This window comes from Leptidea sinapis, chromosome 1 (assembly GCF_905404315.1).
Source record: "Leptidea sinapis chromosome 1, ilLepSina1.1, whole genome shotgun sequence".
NCBI lineage: Eukaryota > Metazoa > Arthropoda > Insecta > Lepidoptera > Pieridae > Leptidea > Leptidea sinapis.
The window spans coordinates 28,962,823-28,982,587 of NC_066265.1; the positions used below are offsets into that span (position 1 = coordinate 28,962,823).

At 39.1% G+C, this 19,765-nt stretch overlaps 2 protein-coding genes across 2 annotated transcripts; one reads left to right on the top strand and one right to left on the bottom strand.

Annotated features, from left to right (window-relative positions):
- The first annotated feature begins 13,317 nt into the window (after positions 1-13,317).
- LOC126965836 (39S ribosomal protein L21, mitochondrial) lies at positions 13,318-14,171 on the top strand. The gene is made up of 2 exons (XM_050809596.1): positions 13,318-13,497; positions 13,573-14,171. The coding sequence occupies exons 1-2, from the start codon at positions 13,440-13,442 to the stop codon at positions 14,037-14,039; spliced, it is 525 nt and encodes a 174-aa protein (XP_050665553.1). The 5' UTR covers positions 13,318-13,439; the 3' UTR covers positions 14,040-14,171.
- A 23-nt stretch (positions 14,172-14,194) lies between these two features.
- LOC126965601 (regulator of telomere elongation helicase 1 homolog) lies at positions 14,195-17,403 on the bottom strand. The gene has a single exon (XM_050809239.1). The coding sequence runs from the start codon at positions 17,238-17,240 to the stop codon at positions 14,331-14,333; it is 2,910 nt and encodes a 969-aa protein (XP_050665196.1). The 5' UTR covers positions 17,241-17,403; the 3' UTR covers positions 14,195-14,330.
- Between the last annotated feature and the right edge of the window lie 2,362 nt (positions 17,404-19,765).

Below are 19,765 nucleotides of genomic sequence, written 5' to 3' on the forward strand. Positions count from 1 at the left end.
ATCATCCGAAGGGAAACAAACCTTGCCCCAAGGGTAGGATGCAAAAAAGGAACGCATCCTATCCCAATCTGCTGACTTGTAGTGCCAAACGCGGCGGGTCGCTGGTGGTCTGCGACGTTGGCGTCGGATAGGCACTACACTCCTGACCAGGCAATGGTCGGACGTTCCGAGAGGGGCGTCGACAAAGACCTGGTAACTATTGGGATGTGTAGTCAGCAGAAGATCTAATAAGGACGGCATGTGGCTATCCACATCCGGGAGCCGCGTTGGCGACTCAACCAATTGGGACAGACCATACACCAATGCAAAATTATGCACAGATCGCCCTGCGTAGTCTGTGGTACGTGATGATACGTGAAGCCATTCGGCAATGTGCCCGTTGAAAGCACGTCGTCAATTTCCGCTTGAACGCAGCCCATGAGATGATCGGTTTCTGCGTTACCACTATGGGACCTGTAGACACACGCATAGATACGGACGCGGTCGTCTAAATCTACGCGGAGCCAGAGAGTAGACAGGTCTCTACCCTCCACCCTCCCTAACGTCCACACATACCCCGGCATGAGGCAAAAAGTTGTGCTCAATTTTGTACCCGGGGTACGTTAAATATGACGTATCGCTAGGTCGAGATATCTGCGTCTCCGTAAGGAAACACAAGGCCGGCTGCGCCGTCTCAAGATGGTTGTGGACGGCGTTTAAATTGGAGTGAATTCCCCTGATATTGCAAAAGTCCACGTGGAGCGTGGAGCCGTGGTGTTACTGCCTCGTTTGTCCTCGGTCATGCGCGGTTCTGTGCCCACCCAGAATACGAAGGGCAGCCCGAGCGAGAGTGCTCGGGGAGGGATTCTCCGGCTCTGGCAGAGCCGGTACCCTCCTGGGGTAATATCTTTTTATGGACCGCTCTCATATTTTGTTGGGGGGGGGGGGGGGAGTGGAAGGGATGGCCTCCGGTCCTCGACACAAACCTATGCGAAACATAGCGGCACTAGGCCGCTACTTCACGCCGGTATTCTGTGCGAGTGTGATAATTAACCCGGACGAGTCTGGCCCGATTGTGCTTACGTCATAAGACGGCAGCGTGACTCTCCCACTTCTAAAAAGCCCTTAGTCGCCTCTTACGACACCCATGGGCCTGGGACTCCCCTATTCTTTTTACGCCCCGGGGAAAGTACAGGGCAGTATTGATCGGTATTGAGTTATTCGTAAATTTGTCGTCCACATACGTATAGCAAATTTGAGATTGCCATTATCAGATCCAAAGGACCAAATTACAATCGGTTCACCCAGTCCAAAGTTTTGAGGTAACAAACATAAAAAAACATACCGACGAATTGAGAACCTCCTCGTTTTTTGGAGTCGGTTAAAAATGAAACATAAGTACCTATCCATAGTAGGGCGTAAATAAAATATATCCAATTATACATAGGTAAGTGCCTACTCAACTGCGTAGCAAAAGACCGACACTATTACTTATGACCATAAAGACGTTATGGTCATAAGTAATAGTGTCGGTTGTAAGCAGCAGTTCGTGCTCGCAAAGATCGCTGTGCGAACATAAATATTTTTTTAACCGACTTCAAAAGGGAGGAGGTTATCAATTATATGGGATGTTATTTTTTATGGATGTACACCGATTAGTCTGAGATTTATGATCCGATTTACGTAATTTTAGGTCGATGCAAAATAGATGCCATTTGGTCCTTGGGTCAATGCGGTGGTATCTAAGGATTTGAATTCCAGCGAACTTAAAAAATACTTCAATCATGCCTCCAGGTCCTTCAAAAGAGTTATTGCTGACGCGAAGTCGAAGCACATTTGCAGAATTGGCGAGAGACTTGCACGCCTTCCCTCGGGAACTCGTGCGTTTTGGTCGCTCGCCAAGGCTGTCCAAGGAAACTTCTGCCAGCCAGCCATTCCGCCACTGCACAGGGATGATGACTCGCTGGCCCATGACGCGAAAGAGAAAGCTGATCTCCTGGGCTCCCTCTTCGCATCCAACTCGACTCTGGATGACCAAGGTGCACCACCACTGCATATTCCGCGGTGCAATTCATATATGCCGGAGGTAAAAATCCGGCATAGTGCCGTGCTTAAGGCGCTTCTCACCTTGGACATTCACAAATCGAGCGGGCCCGATGGCATTCCGCCGATAGTGCTGCGGACATGTGCTCCGGAACTGGAGCCGGTCCTTACCCGTCTTTTCCGGCTCTCCTACTCATCAGGCGTAGTCCCGAAATTATGGAAGGCGGCTTTAGTGCACCCGATCCCTAAGAAAAGTGTACGCTCAGATCCGTCCAACTACCGCCCTATTGCCATTACCTCCATTTTCTCCAAAGTAATGGAGTCGATCATCAACCGCCTCTCTTGGGATACCTAGAGGGGCACCAGCTGATCAGCGACTGTCAGTACGGTTTCCGTCAGGGTCGCTCAGCTGGTGATCTTCTTGCATACCTCACCCATAAATGGGCGCAAGCGATTGAGTCGAAGGAAGAGGCGTTGGCGGTGAGTTTGGACATAGTGAAGGCCTTCGATCGGGTGTGGCATAAAGCGCTTATAGCGAAACTGCCATCCTATGGGCTTCCCCAGAAGTTGTACAAATGGGTCACTAGCTTTTTGGCTGATCGGAGCATCAAGGTTGTTATCAACGGTGCATGCTCCGACTTAAAACCCATAAACGCTGGTGTCCCGCAAGGCTGCGTGCTATCCCCTACGCTGTTTCTTCTGCATATCAATGATATGCTGCAAATCAGCAATATTCATTGCTATGCAGACGACAGCACAGGGTATGCTTCCTACACCGGCCGTGCCAACATGTCCCGGGATAGCGTCGACGAGAACCGGAACAAACTTGTGTCTGAAAATTGTGTCGGAATGGGGCCGACATAATTTAGTCCAATTCAACCCCAAGAAGACACAAGTTTGTGCGTTCACCACTAAAAAGTCTCCCATCACTCCTCTAACTGCCACAGCCTGTATTGGCATACTTGGCGTCGATATATCGAGCGACGTTCAGTTCCGTGGTCACTTGGAAGAGAAGGCCAAGCTGGCCTCAAAAAAATTTGGTGTACTCAGTAAGGCGAGACAGTACTTCACTAAAAGCCACCGCCTGCAACTTTATAAGGCGCAAATTCGGCCTCACATGGAGTACTGTTCTCACACCTGGGCGGGTGCTCCCCAGTACCAGCTTCTTCCATTTGACCACATACAACGAAGAGCGGCTCGAATCATCGACGATCAAGTCATCTCCGATCGGCTTGATTCTCTAGCATTGCGTAGAGATGTTGGTTCTCTCTGCATCTTCTACCGCATTTATCACGGGGAGTGCTCAGAGGAGCTGTTCGGGTTGATTCCAGCGGCTGAATTCCACCATCGGACATTACGTGCAAAGTACCATCCGCATCACGTAGACGTGATTCCGCATTCCACAACCGCGCGTTTTCTCGAAATTTCTTGCCTCGCACAGCCACTTTGTGGAATCAAGTACCGGCAGCGGTCTTCCCGAACAGATACGACTTAGGGACCTTCAAGAAAAAAGCATACTCCCACCTTAAAGGCCGGCAACGCATTTCTTGACACACCTGTTGTTGCGGATGTCCATGGGCGGTTGCCTCACCTCTCCCCATCCCGTGAGCCTCTTGCCCGTTTGCCCCCTCTCATAAAAAAAAATGTCTAAATTGTAATCCGCCTGGCGCCTATGAAATTATCAACGTTTCTTCATGGGTGTAATTTTCATGGTTGTCGGGGTCAACAATAACGAATATCGAGTCAAAATCGAAATCCAAGATGGCGTCTATGAAATTTACCAATTTCTCTTCATGGGTGTCATTTACAGCGTCAAAATTAGAATTCATTCATAAACTTAAATTTTATTTTAAAAGACCTCTCTAACCATCCTGCTAAATTAATTTTACATTCCCATATAACCTGAGAGTTGCAACTATACCTTAGAAAAAAAATTAAAGTTAATTATATCCAACAAAGTATCACTTATTAATTGTATAATTTTACACTAATTTTGCTATCCAACGATACCTGCAAAGGTAGGTCAACCAATATTTTTGTTATCCCTACTTTAATGTTAGGGGAGGTGTCCTCAGGGGGGAAGCCACGTCCATCACACAACTTCATCACAAGACTTAACTTTCGACTTTTCAACCCACAATATTTACAAAACAGAACCCGTTACCCATCATTAAAAAAACTGAATTTAATTTTAAAAGATCCTAAGACTAATGATACCCTACATGCGAAAAAAAATTTACTCCCCTTTTTAACCACAAGAAGCTCTACTACCCCCCTAATCAATTATTACCACCCTACTATTTCACCTAGAGTTATTTCAGTAGATATTGTAATAATAAGGTATATGCTATTACATAAATGTAACGTATATCTTCCTTTATCCCGCATTATTTACAAAACAAACCCCCAAATGAAAAGTCATATATCACACCTGAATCTCACTTTCAAAGACCTATCCAAGGATACCTCACAAGGTACGTCTCCAATATTTTTTTCATCTCCACTTTTAGGTGAGGTGTCCTTAGGGGGGAATCTATGTCCAAAGCATCAGACAACACACAAAGTACGTAGGTATTAAAAAAGCATGAAAGTCATATATGAAAAAAATTCAAACTTGCTTAAGTTTCAAATTCATTTTATTCAAGCAATCAACTTTAAGGACGTCTATGTGTTCGAGCGGTGTCAGTGTAGTTGTGCGATTCGATACCTCTCTGTTTTGAGAACGCGTCCTTAAGCCTAATTGAATAAAGTTTATTTGACTTTGACTTTGACTGCTCGACCGTGAGCACTCATACTGATTTAAAATTCAGAAAAAAAAATTGGGAAGTTTTTATTATTTTTATACGATATACTTAATATATAAATTTAATTAATACGACAGACACGGTATACAATTTGAAATTAAAAACATTTAAGGGTCATGAATCGAAATAAAAACTATCCTATATCTCAAGTTGCACCAAACAGAACACAGCATGTAAAGTTTGATTTAAATCAGTTCAGTATCAAGTTCAAATTTCATATATTACAAAATCGCATTGAAAATGTACTTTTGAAAAATACTTAAGTACAACTAAATCGGTCAAAAAGGCTTACAATGAACTTCGACCATCAAACACCACTGGATATAATAAAAGTGGCTACAACATTAATTTACGAGTAATTCTATTTTACTCAATCAACATCTAAACATAATCAGTGCATATTGGTTAAGACCGAACGCGGCGTCTACAGTCATCAAAACTCAAAAATATAACTAATGAACCTATAAATTAGCCTCTAATGAGACCGTTACAAACCATGTTCAACAATATAGTCACTAAAAAGAATTAAGTACTTCCACTCAGTGGTCCAAATCTACAACAACTTTAATACTTAAGGAAGGTGATAGAACTACCTTGAGCAACTGCCTTTTAGTCTATAAGATCATGTCTATAAAGTTTTCTAAAAAACATACTGAACAAGCTTACAAAAATCTTAGATGAGAACCAACCACGTGAACAAGCACAATTTTGAAAAACTTCTCAACAATTGATCACATTCACGTGGTGACGCAACTTATAGAGAAAAGCAATGAATATGGAAGGACTGTGTATGTTTGCTTTATAGACTTTACCAAAGCCTTCGACTCATTGGAATACAACGCAACTGGAAGGCACTGGTAGAGACAAGACAGAGACACTGAATATATTGTGGTTCTATAATATAGTTTATATTTGCATAGTTCAACCAAGACACGGCTGAAGAGAGATGGAGCAAAACTTCCAATAAAGAAAGTAGTCATACAGGATGATTCACTTTCCCCCAAAGTATCCTCAGCAGTTCCTGATATGGTGTTTAAGAAAATCAACTGGAAAGATAACGATAAGGAATACGAGTAGATAGATAATACTTGAGCCACCTCAAATTCAAATATATAAATCGTTGTCGATTTGGGGATACAAAATTTCAATGCTGATCAACATCTAAATGATACAAATGCAGTTACGAACATACTGGTGATACCTGTAAATAAGAAGAAGAGAATGTTACTTGTTGCTATTGCCCAGGTATTTTGCTATTAATAGATCTTGTCCATAGAATGAGCGTTAAAAACAAATTAAAGTTTCCATTTTTATAATCCTAACCAATCAAAGCCTATATTAAACATAAACTTATGGAAATATCGTATTACAATTTAAAGGATTGTTTAGATAATAAGAAAGCTTGGGTATGAATTGCTCTAAAAGATTTGAGATTTAATTACCCTTAATTAAATATAGTATTTATAATTATGAATAATTATACTATAAGCAAAATGGTCAAATTGTAAGATGAGGTGTTTAGTGAGTGTTGTTGAATATATTATAGATGAACATTCTTGTTTTTTGTTATTTGGTTGAGTTCTTGTGACAGTTTTCATCATGCTCGCTTAAATGTCACTGCTTGTGGCGGCGACGTGGGACGGGTCGTTCCCTTCCCTAAAATATGGTCGAGGGAGGCGATGGCTGGCACACGCGTCTTGCTCGTGAACGGGCGCTACTTGCGGTGGCAAGATGATCCTGTAGCGGGAAACTCTGCTTCATGGTTTGAAAATTAAAAATTATATTTTTTATAATTGCTAATAAAAAGCTCGCTAAATACCTTTATTTATTTACGGTGTGTGTGGATTGATGCATCTACTGTACCATGGCCTACTATTATTGTTGATACAGTAGTAGTCGGCCGTGACTGTAGGTACTCAATAAATCTTGTTTTTACGTATTAATTTACATTTTTTTGAGTATTTGTAGTTTGAGTATTATTGCTGCATCACTTTACATATATTGTAACTGAAATGATTTGTGAGTGAGTGATTGTCACAACGAGTTTCTTGCCACTTCTTCTTATTAAAGCTCAACCCTCAAAAGCGGTGGATATAAAAAGAAAAGTCATTTCCTTGACCTGCATGAACAAAGTGATTTTGATTTGATTATCCTAACTGAAGGATTGAGCTTTTGATTACTGCTAGTAAAAATATAATATTAATATATTGACACGAGAGTGGGTCAGGGATTGGAAATAATACTCCGCTTATAGGAACGAGTCTTTATTTGCGTTCACTTTTTCTGAACTTGCACTTCGCCTGTCTGCCACTGTTCCTCTTGTGGGCGGCGGTACCTTCAACGCGTCACACCGCACCGAACACTAAGTCTCTTCTATCTTCTTCTTCTTGGAACACTTCCACTTTTTACTACTTCTTCTTTTATTCTTCTTCTTCTTTACACTTTCGAGTCAGAACCAGAACTGCTGTAGGCCACGCTTAGAACGGCTTATATACCCCGGATCTGTTCCATTTTCAAAAAGATTCTCCCATTCCATTTTTAAATTTAAATTGTACTAGAAAATTCTTTGAACTATTTTTATCCTGCTTAAACATTTTCCATCCCGTTTTTTCTGTTCGATTTGATCCTGAACTTACTAGAAAATTACTAAACTTAAACTTAAGTAAACACTTTTACGCCAAAGCTACGAGTATTGCTGACGGAGCTGTTGAAATTATCAATGTCTTGAAGTTTGACAACTCTAGTCATGTACGTTGCTGCACGATATGACGTTTGACAACTCTCGTCATATACGTCGAAGCGTTGCTACGCGACATTGCCCCCTCCCAAAACATGATCGTCCCGATCATCGTTGCTTCCGTAGTACTTAGCCACCCGATCGACATGTACGATTTTCGGGGGACTGCGAGGGGTACGCTGGATTCTGAGCGCCACATCATTAAATGATGTAATCTATGTAAGAATAAATTTTATTCTTGTGATTACTTTGTATGGTCCCTCCCAACTTGGCTGAAGCTTCGGAGACTTCCCCTTTCGCCTTATGGGATTGTGTAACCAAATCAGGGTTCCTTCTTCAAAACTAAGAACATTAGCTCTTCGATCGTAGCGCGTCTTCATCCGTTCACTTGCCTTAAGCCCAGTTCTTCTACTTCTTCTTTCCTCGTAGATGTCAATCATCTTATTCCGTAACTCATCCACATATTCTGTTATACTTTTCGGAGTATCCGGTGGACAACCTGAGAGTAAACCAGCTGGAAATCTCAATCCCCTTCCAAAATTGGCGTACGCAGGAGTCACCGTAGTCATCTAGTGTATTGCGGCTCTATAGGACATGAGAAACAGTGGAATGTGCTCATCCCAGTTACCCTGATGACTGTCCACTACTTTTACCAGGTGCCGCTCCAATGTTTTGTTAAACCTCTCCACCATCCCGTCCGACTGTGGATGATATGGCGAAGATCTGGTTTTATGGATTCCCAAGATCTTACAAACTTCTTGAAATACTTGTGACTGGAAGTTCCGCCCTTGATCACTGTGCATCTCCAAAGGCACACCAAATTTGCAGTAAACTTCATTCACCAGCTTCGTCGCAACGGTGACTGCTTCTTGATTCGGTAGAGCAAATGCTTCCGGCCACTTCGTAAAATAATCCATCACCACCATTATGCAACGGTTTCCACATTTGGTGACTGGGAACTGTCCGGCCATATCCAATGTTACTCTTTCCCATGGAGCCCCAACATTGTACAAATTCATAGCTCTTCTGCTCCGGGTCTGAGGTCCTTCGACAGCTGCACAACTCTTGCATTTTCGGCACCAGTCTTCCACATCATCACGGCAATGCAACCAGTAAGATCGTTCTTTAATTTTTGTGAGACTTCTTCTTATTCCCAAATGTCCACCTAAAGAACCATCGTGATAAGCTCTCAGGATCTCGTTCACCTTCTCCCTGGGAACGACCAGTTGCAGATGGCAATCCTTTCCTTCCGGGTTTTACCATTTCCGGCAGAGCAACCCGTCATGCATCACCAAACTGTTCCATTGTGCCCAGAGACTCTTGGTAGCCGTACTGTATCTAGCCACTTCAGACCATTTTGGTTTAAGTGATCCACTTGATAGCCAATGTAAAAGTGGTTGAAGATCCTTATCATTTTCCTGAGCTCTCCTCATTGCATCGTTGCTCCAGTTCTCGTCGATCGAATCTGTTCTGATCAGCCGGATCATAAAATTCTCTTTCTCCTCCTGACGAATGCAATGTTTGCATTCCATCGGACAAGGTCTTCTAGATAAAGCATCTGCATTTCCATGACATTTTCCTCCTCGTTGCTCGATTTCAAAGTCATACTCTTGAAGTTGCTCAATCCATCTAGCCACTTGTCCTTCCGGATTCTTGAATTCTAGTAACCACTTCAAGGCGGCATGATCAGTCCTTACGAGGAATTTGCGACCCAACAAGTACTTTTTGAAATGTTGTAATGTCTTCACCACGGCGAGTAACTCCCTACGAGTTACACAGTAGTTTCTCTCCGGCTTCGATAAAGATTTGCTAAAGTATGCAATTACAACTTCTTGATCTCCTCTCTCCTGAGATAGTACTCCGCCAATTACGGTGTTGCTAGCATCAGCATTCACTATGAATCTTCCTTCTGTGTCAGGATATCCGAGGATAGGTGATTCACATAGTCTTTTTTTCAACTCTAAAAAAGCTTGTTCGCATTCTTCATCCCAGGAAAAGGCTCTTTTCTCCTCCGTCAGTCGATGTAAGGGCTTAGCAACATCGGAAAACCCTTTCACAAAGCGTCGATAATAAGAGCATAGTCCTAGAAATGCTCTCACATATGTCTTTCTGTCGGCGTCGGCCAGTCCTTGACAGCACTTATCTTGGTAGGATCCGTCGCAACGCCTTGCTCCGAGATAACGTGCCCCAAGTAATTCACCTGACGTTGAAAGAAGGAACATTTCTTTGGACTCAACTTCAAGTTGGCACCCTGCAGTTTTGTGAAGACTTTTTCGAGCTTCTTAAGATGATCTTCAAAACTTCGTCCCATAATGATTATGTCATCCAAGTAGACAAGGCAGGTTTCTCCCAACATACCTGCCAGCACATGCTCCATCAACCTTTCGAAAGTAGCTGGTGCGTTGCATAATCCGAAGGGCATTGTTTTGAACTGCCATAACCCTTTTCCGGTTGAAAAAGCCGTCTTCTCCTTGTCTCTAGGCTCCAGATCAACTTGCCAGTAGCCACTCTTCAAATCCAGAGTAGAGAACCACGTCATGCCACAAAGTGAATCTAAGGTGTCATCGATTCTTGGCAATGGATAACTGTCTTTCTTAGTTACATCGTTCAAACGCCGATAGTCCACACAAAATCTAGTTGATCCATCCTTTTTCTTCACCAGAACCACTGGAGAACACCATGGACTCGATGACGGTTCTATCACACCATTTTCTTTGATATCCTGAATCATGTTCTCCACTTCTTGTTCGCGTGCAAACGGAATACGTATTGGTCTTTGCCGATTCGGAACAGTGTCTCCTGTGTCGATCTTGTGTTTCACCAAAGCAGTTCTTCCGATGTCCCCGTCGTTCTTCGAGAACATCCCGGCGTAGCGTAGCAGGAAATTTCTCGCTTTTATTAACTGTAGCTTGGTAAGATTGTCCTTAGCAGCAGAAGCAGCTTCCAGAAGCTTCTGTATGTTCACATCCTGGCTTGCAGCTACGGTCTTCCTCTGTCATCCCTTGGCAGCACTACCGGGACTAGGATCTGCGATCTCGGATTTAAGGTTTAAAGGATTAAAGCCTTTTATTGGAATTTCTTCACCTCCATGCTTCAATACACCATGTTTTATGTCAATGGTACACTGATGATTTCGGAGAAAATCCAACCCAATGATGCAGTCATCTGTGATATCCGCGATTACCACTTTTTGCCCGTACAACGTATCCCCGAGTTTCATGGCCACGACCTTCTCTCCCTGGACTGGTATGCGCTGGCCTGTAGCTGTTGTCAGTGTTAAGCTTACATTTTCTCGCATATGTCGCCTTCTGATGCTCTCTAGTCTTCTTTGGCTAACGACTGTACGTGAAGCTCCCGTATCCAAAGTGAAACGGCAAGATTTTCCATTTATCATTCCTTCTATAACCAAAGTGTTTCCGTCATATGTTTGCTTCACGAAGATCCTTGGGGCTTTGCTTCTACCGGCCAGCGCCCACCCCACTGCTCTGGCCTTTTCCTGTTGCTCCAGCGGTGACGTTGAGATTGTCGCATCCTCTCTATCTTGCGTTATGCGCTCACGTCTGGGGCAAGTGCTCCTGATGTGTCCTCGTTCCCCACACCCATAACATACTGGGTTATATGCTTGCCTTCGGCTGGCATCTGCTGGTACAATTTTGCGGAGTCTCAACGCCCGAGAATCGTGGCGAACCGCTTCCACTTCCAACGCATGTGCCACCGCTTCCTTCAAGCTAGTATGATGACTCGATCGTACGGCTGCTCTTACTTCGGCGTCCCGTATTCCATCGATAAACACTTGGAGCAACATTTCTTCTATTGCAGCTGGCGACGACTGATATGCTTTACGCACTAGCTTCTCAGCTTCCACGGACCACTGCTGCAGTTTCGTTGGCCCTTTGACTGCGATCCTTTAGTTGCGCCCGATACACATGCTCAAGGTGTTTATCGCCATAACGTGCCTCCAACGCGTCAAGAAGGTCTGTGTAGGTCACTTCCTGCTTCCAATACGGAGAGTGAATTGTCACGGAGAGCTAATGTGAGGCCAGAGTGCGCTTCTTGGTCACTCCAACCGCAGGCTCTTCTGACCGTCTCCAATTGTAGCTTGAAGGCAGCCCAGGAAGACTTGCCGTCGCCACATAGGAGTATTACACATAAAAATCGGACAAAATTATTTTATATTTTATTTTACTATTTTATGAAATAAAAGTCAATAATTCATCATAATTAAGCATTTATTTATAAGGAAAAAGAATTACAAATCTAAGGGAGTATTTACTCTTAAAACAGGATTTGTTTTCAAGATGATAATAATATAAGGAGACCGAATCAATCAGAATTACTGTCTCCGAGTTCACAGGTGATTTGGTCCTCATAATCTTCGTCGTCGGAACTGTCACAATTCAGTGTTTTCGTGAGAAGCATACTAATAGCTTCCTGGGAAAAAGACTTGCTTTTCTTCCTCCGTTTTATTCTGTTGCAGCTGATGAAGGGATCAGATGTCAGCAACAACCTATTTAAAATATCTGTGTTGCAGTCCACTCTAGAAAATTTTCTTGCAAAGTCTACGCAATATTTACGGAAATGTTTGTTCCGGGCTTCAGTAGCCTCCTCTGATAGCTGTCCGATAGGTACAATGTGACTTGATATTACTTGAGCGCCATGCATCAGAATCTTGTGAACTGTAGGTGACATGGAATGCCAACCATACAGTTCCACGTACAGAATTTGCTGAAAACTTTAATTTTTTATTTATTACAAAAGTAGCACTTAATAAATAAACAAATACACTTGCACATGCACAAAAAAATATTACGGAACAATTTGAAAAAAGTTTTTTTAAACCATTTTAAAGCCATTAAATTTTATCGGTTAAAAATTGTTTCATTTGATTTTTTTCTGACGGAATATAGCGTTACGTAACGATGCGGCTTACCCTCCCCACCCTGCGCATTTCCATTCCAACCCAAAATTTCCATTCTGAGCGGCACCACAATATTGCGCTCGTCACCTTGAGACATAAGATGTTAAGTCTCATTTGCCCAGTAATTCCACTAGCTACGGCGCCCTTCAGACCAAATATAATAATGCTTACACATTACTACTTTACGGCAGAAATAGGCGCCGCTGTGTTACCCATGTTCTAGCCGGCATCCTGCCTCCCACTGCTAATGTAACTGTTTATTTGCACTCTTGGAGACTGGGCTTCAGCCAGGCTCTCTTTTTAAAATCCTCAGATTTTCTTGCTTAAGAGATGATAAGTCTGATCAGCATCCATATCAAAATTCTCGTGTTGTTCATCTTTTAACGCGATCCGTTTTCCTACCTTGGAATAAATAAAAACACTTCGAAGTAGAACATGCAAGAAAACTTCCAATGTGAATTATTATAATGAAAGAAGACTTGTAGCTGGCGGATGCATGGAATGTGCGAGCTAATATCTCCAAAAAGGAGTGGAAATAAAAAGGCTCAGGCAATTTTTCAACGTCAATAACTTATAATAATTGGAACATGCAAGACAACTTCCAATTTAAAATAAAAAATAATAGGAAAAATAAACTAATTAATTAACTATTAATAGGAAACTTGAAACTGGCGGATGCACGGAATGTGCAAGCCAATATCTCCAATAGAGCGTATATAAAAATAAAAAAAAGTATTCAATTATCTCTGACAAGACATTAGACAGTAATTGATAATACCTAATTTATTAGTGTCAACTGTCAACTGACAAGTGACATTTCATATGAGATAGGTAGTGGTACCTCTAACCTACTATAATTTTATTTTAGTGACTTGATAATAAAAGTGTTTATAAACTATATTTTCTGTAAATTGGAAATGTTGTGTTACCTATTGTCAAGCGGAGCAACTCACTTAAAATGGCATTAATAAGAACTGGCCTTCAGAGGCTTGCTAGTATATTTAGTAGCGGACACGGTATGTAGGTGGACTAAAGGCTTAAATTTTGTTTATCATAATATATTACATTATTGTAATACTCTTTCATTTCAGGTGGATTCGGACTGTTTTCTAGATTTGCAACACAAAACCACTGCATATCAGAAACTACAAAAGATGTGATATCAACATGTAACAAATTAATTGAAGAAAGATCGTCTCGAAATTTTGCTATAGTTCATTTATTGGGCAAACAGTGGCGAGTTACGGATGGAGATTTGTTAGTAGTAGAAGGATACTGGCCACCAAACATAGGAGATAATATAACATTAGACAAGGTTATGCTAGCAGCGACTAAAGATTTCTCATTGATTGGAAGACCACTAGTTCAACCGGGTCTTGTTACAGTTACAGCTACAGTAATTTCTAAAGGACTCTCACACACAAAGACTCATTTTAAAAAGAAAAGAAGAAAGCAATATATGAGAATAAATTTTCAAAGAAATGAACAAACCATGTTGAGAATTAACTCTGTTGTTATAGCTAATAAGATAAATGAATCCCCAAAAAATGTATTTTAACCTTAGCAAGCTTATTAGCAATCTGCATTATATTAATGTTATCCTATGCATAGATGCAAGTGTAAGATTAGTTATATTCTGCAATAGACAGCTTTGTAACATAGCATAAGGTCAATAAATAATTGCAACATATTTCTCATTTTATTTTATAGTTTTTATTTCATATTCTAACAATAAATAAAAATATTAAAATCAAATTAGTCATAATTACATAATTTAAAATTCAATGCCTTTATAATTATCCTAAAATTATACTATTATTTAAAATTTTGGTTACATAGACAATTAATGTCAGCTTTGATATTGAGATTTTTCACAATATTCCTGAAATTGTTTCTTGTGATTTTCTTTCAAAAATCTTTTCATACCTTTGAATAAATAAAAAAGCTTCCTGTTTTCTAACAGGGTTACTAAGTTGTTTACAAATATGGCATAGTCACCATCTTTTTTATATGCTGATATTGAGAGTTGGAAATTTTTGTACTGTTCTGGAGAAAGTAGAGATTTTATCTCTTTGACAAAGTCTACAAGAGAGTCTGGAGCTGCTTTAGTAACCACATCAGAACAATGGAGGTTCTCCTCAAATCCAAAAGATTTAATTTTTAGCTTTTTTTTCTTAGTTAATGAAACCTGAGGTTCCTCAGCACTTCTCTTCTGTGTTGTAACAATGGAATGTGATTCTTGTGAAGGTTCTGTGCTACAATCGAGAGCACTGAATAAATCTTTAACTTCTTTGGGTTTAAATTCATTTAAATAAGTAGATGATTGTGCATTCTTATAAAAATCCATTGAAAAGTCAGCGTAGACTTCATTAGAGTTTGGATATTGGCTAACAGACTGTTTACTGGTGATTTGTTTTGAAATAGTTCGGATATTTACTTGAGAAAATGATGCACTTGAATTATATTTGTCATCTCTATATGTTGTATTTGATTCATGAGGTAATGCAGGCTTTAATTTAGGTGATGGAAGTGTACTCTCTGCATTTTTGAAAAACCTACAAATTTCACTTACAGTTTCACCAAATTTATTAGACACGCTTATATAATCCCTCAACCAAGCTGACAATTGATTTTTTAATTTAGGGCTATTGAATCTGGAATCACAAAGTAAAATAGCCCCATAATCATTCTGATGCCGTATAACTCTGCCAATGGCCTGATTTACTGCCCTTGTAGCTTCCAGTGAATACCACTCGTCACCTGATAAAAAATCCTTATCCTTCTCTCTCAATTCTTCTAAATACTTTTTCTTTAATATTATTCTGGGATCTTTAAGAGGCGGAAAGGGTAATCCAGTAATTATAACAGCTCTTCCATTTGTGTCAGCAAAATCTAAGCCCTCAGATACCTTTCCTCTACAAACAGCCATAAAACAAGCTCCTCTAGTGCTTGGATCTCTTATTTTACTATAGAAGTCATTGATTATTGAATTAAATGTATCTTTACGCTGTGGCTCTACAAATATTGGCTTTATATTGCCTATGTTTGACCATATACCCTCCGCTTGCCACATTTCTTGACACTTTGTCATGATTGGATATGAGGGAAAGAATACCAGCAAGCCATCAGGCACAACACGAGAAAAACTGAGAATGGTCCTGCCCAAGGAAGTAATATATTTTGGATTATCTCTATTTTGATAATTTGAATTAAGTGGAACACCATCTGGGCCTTGCCCAATAATTTTGACACATATTTGAGTAGACTTAACAATATGTGGGTTTTCTAACTGCACACCAATTGGAATACCCAATTCAGACTTTAATGGCTTTAAAGGGGATAATGTACCACTGGTTAAAATAATAGTTCTAACATTTTGGTCTACCAATTGTTTCATACCAAAACCAGGGCTAAAACACCAGTAACTAAGAACCCTTTCAGCTGTCTTTGATGTGGCTGTCTTCAAAGATCCCCAACCATCTGACTTTTTACTATTTTTCTTATCCTCTATATGAATGTGAACTTTATAGCACATCTTAACTCTCTCTTTATATGAATGAGTTGTTCCGCTAAATACCACATTTAATAAATCTACAATCTTTTGTAATCCCACACCTTTCCGTTGGAATGGGGATGCACTAGCTGTTGAGAGGTATTGGATAAGATTATCTATTAAAGTGATGACTGATAGTTGATTATGGTCTCTAATCTCAGCTTTGGCTAGCAGTTCAAATATAAAACCTCCAGGAAAAGTTGATCCTTCAGATGCAACCTCAATGGTATCTATAGCCTTTTCTAATTCAAGCATCATTTCCTTCAACACACATAAGTCATCACATGAAAAATCTTTAGGTTGATTAGTATCCATAGTAATGTCTAAGTTTTCTTCAGTATTGTCACTGAATGATCTCATTACATGTGTTATCTCATCAATACACAGAGCCACATCAGTTGTTCTGAGTTGCAATGAAGCAGACTCTTCACACATTTTCTCTACATTATGTGCTTCATCCAGTATCACAACATTATTCATTAACTCAACCCCATTTGCTTTTCTGGACTTTGGATCTAATATATAATTATATGGCATGAAAATTATATCAGCGTCCTGCTTTAATTCTTTTGATAAATAGTATGGACAACATTTTAATTTCTTACCAACAGTAACTAAATCTTCAATGTCCAAAATATCATCCCCTCTTACAGAGCGGTCCTCTTTTTTAGACTCAATGTTGTTATAGAAATGGCATGTTCTAGACTTTACTTTCAACTGACACATATGAACCTTATTCATATTGTTTGATTCTTTGGACACCTCTGGATGGATACACATTTGATCTCTAGACCCCAATACAGCAACTTTGACATGTTTATAACTAGATCTTTTTAATTCTTGCATAGCTTGAGAGAGCTGTGAATGAGTCCGTGAGGAATAAATAATTTTTGGCATTCCCCATGATGTGTTGTCTTTACCTTTACCTGCACTAGTTTTAAGATTTTCTTTCATAGTGGCCATACCACTGTGCTCACCAAAATTACCCAGTTGTGCATTCATTTGCAACTGAGCTTTTTTGACTAAAAGCCATGCAATTGAAGAACATAATAAACTTAACGTTTTACCCGTTCCAGTCGGTGATTCTAAGAGAGCATTGGTGTTATTTTGAAGACTCTCTATGACTTTGGCCATATAGTCCTTTTGTACATTATAAGGTTCAAAAGGAAAACTTACAGGTATACCAGATATCATAACTTCAGGCATTTTATGTCTAAGGTATTTTGTAAACAGCGTAAAAAGTTAAAGATTAAAAAAAAGTTTGCATGTTAATATTTGTATACACTAATAACTACTATTATTGAAAAACACATTTTAAAAGTCTCAAAATTTAAAAATTTATCAATATAAATTAAATAAAGGTATCTATTTAATTGCCTTATTTTATGACACTTCGCGCCAATTTTTATTGACGTTGACAAATTGCCTGTGCCTTTTTTTATTTCTACTTCTTTTGGAGATTTTGGCTCGCATATAGCATGCATCCGCCAGCTTCGAGTCTTGTTTCATTATAATAATTCACATTGGAAGTTATCTTGCATGTTCTACTTCGAAGTGTTTTTATTTATTCCAAGGTAGGGAAACGAATCGCGTTCAATGATGTACAACATGACAAATTTAATATGGATAAGGTAAATTTACGTAAATAAATACATACAAAAAATTACATGAAATTTTTTATAAATTACTATACAGTATTTACAATTTAATACTATCAGTATAAATATATTTAGAAAGTATACTCCCAACACAGGCGATAAGCTTAACGTTAAACACCTGCCCTTAGTTCTTAAGTACATTTTGTTAAAGAAATAAACAAATTTATTATTATTATTATACTGTATAATATAGGATCAACAGAAATCACAAGGGTTTTAGATGTACGGAAAGCGACACGGAGGGATATTAAACAATCTAAAAGGAAGTGCCACTTTATTGCAAAGATGTTTTACTTCAAAAAGGATACTCATTTGAAGAGAAATCGCAAAAGAGCCTGTAAAGCACTCGTGGAGTCACTTAAAACAATACAATTATTTAGTTTGCAAAGTAAAACATGTTCTAAAGGTTTGGCAATGCCAAGACATTCAGCGATAAAAATCGACGTATGAGATGGGCATTTTTTTTGACAATATTATATTATTGTTCATGATAAACTCCTACTCCTACAAAATCTTCTGGCTTGTGTTTTGGTGCAAGGGTATAAATGTGATGCCAAAAGAATTAAATTTATTGGTATTATATTTTTCAATATTTCCAATACAATGAACAGTCGGAATGGTAGTTGAGACTTTATATTTACAGTTAAATAAATCAAGCTTTGGAGATCGATGTGTCGGGTAGTGAATCGATTTATATCTCAAAAAAAATGATGTGGTGTCGTGGGACACCAGGTAGGAACGAAGTTCCTTCGGCTAATGTAGAATCGATACAAATTGTAAAAAAAATCGTGCTCAATTAGGTATTATACACTACTCGCTTCTGTATGCGACTGTGTATTTTCCACGGATTTTTTCTTACGGTTTCACTATCACATTTTTTTCAGTTCGGTCGCGCAGCAAAATCCCTATCCCCTCCAAGCCTGCCGTAAGGAACTTCGTTCCAATAACTTCTTACTTAGCAAGGGAGTTTTTGTTATTCCAATAATTTGATCATTCAATGAGATCAGTGGGAGTACTTATGTAATGTAGTTATCAAAAGGCTACTTCAAAATTTTAAAACACGAAAGAAGAGACGACCAGGCAAAAACTGGCACCTTAAATGATGAGGGGGATTTATAACACTTTATTTGTAATGCATTCAAAGGACTTGTTTTCATGCCTCTAGTTATTATTATCATAGCTTTTGATTGGATGGAATTTTTATGATATACTTGCTGACCCGACAGACGTTGTTCTGTAGATAATAAAAAATATACTGTTTTATAGGAATTTGTGAATAATATTTCAAAACAACAAGAATCATTTCGTAAAAAATGCTCCCTGTTGTTATAATGAAATTGTTTCACAACGGAACTGTCAACCCGTGTGTCGCTGAATTCTCTCATATAAAAAATGTCCATACAAAACAAATATTGAAAATAAAAATAAGTTGGACCAAACTGCACTCCATGAAGTAATTCCTATTAAAATCCTTTCATTAGTTTAGGTCCATCGCGGCCAAACGAGTCACGTAATTTATATATAAGTATTAAGATTATTAATATTATCAAATTATAATTATAATATAATTATTATTATTATTTTATTTTATTAGGAACAACAAACAATTATACATGACAACTTACTTAATAATTACAATTCATATAATATAAATCCATGTTTATTCAACTACGTTATCCACAGATTACTTGTGTTGGAGAAATAAATTCATTAAAATCACCTTAACACAAAGGTTTTAAAATACATACATATACATATTTTTATACATATACATAGAATCATACAAATATACATATTAAAACATATCCACATTATATAACGTAAAAGATTACGTACTTATTTTATGCAGAATTAAATTTTAATTCTTAGACCCGCTAATGCCTGAGACTTTAACTTTTTGAAGCGAAATCATCAGCAATGGTTCTAGCCTCTAGGTATATTCTGGCTAATCCAGAAAATATTGTCATACTTTGAACACTTTGAATAAACAGAATAGGTATTGTTTAATTGACACAAAAGTTACCTGACGAAACATTATTCTAAAATCGTTGTCGGTGTCTCTGTCTAGGCTTT

Excerpts from the sequence above, each read along its gene's own strand:
- LOC126965836 (XM_050809596.1), top strand. The coding sequence starts at position 13,440 with ATGGCATTAATAAGAACTGGCCTTCAGAGGCTTGCTAGTATATTTAGT. Across the intron at positions 13,498-13,572 it reads TATATTTAGTAGCGGACACG|GTGGATTCGGACTGTTTTCT; the intron begins GTATGTAGGTGG and ends CTTTCATTTCAG.
- LOC126965601 (XM_050809239.1), bottom strand. The coding sequence starts at position 17,240 with ATGCCTGAAGTTATGATATCTGGTATACCTGTAAGTTTTCCTTTTGAA.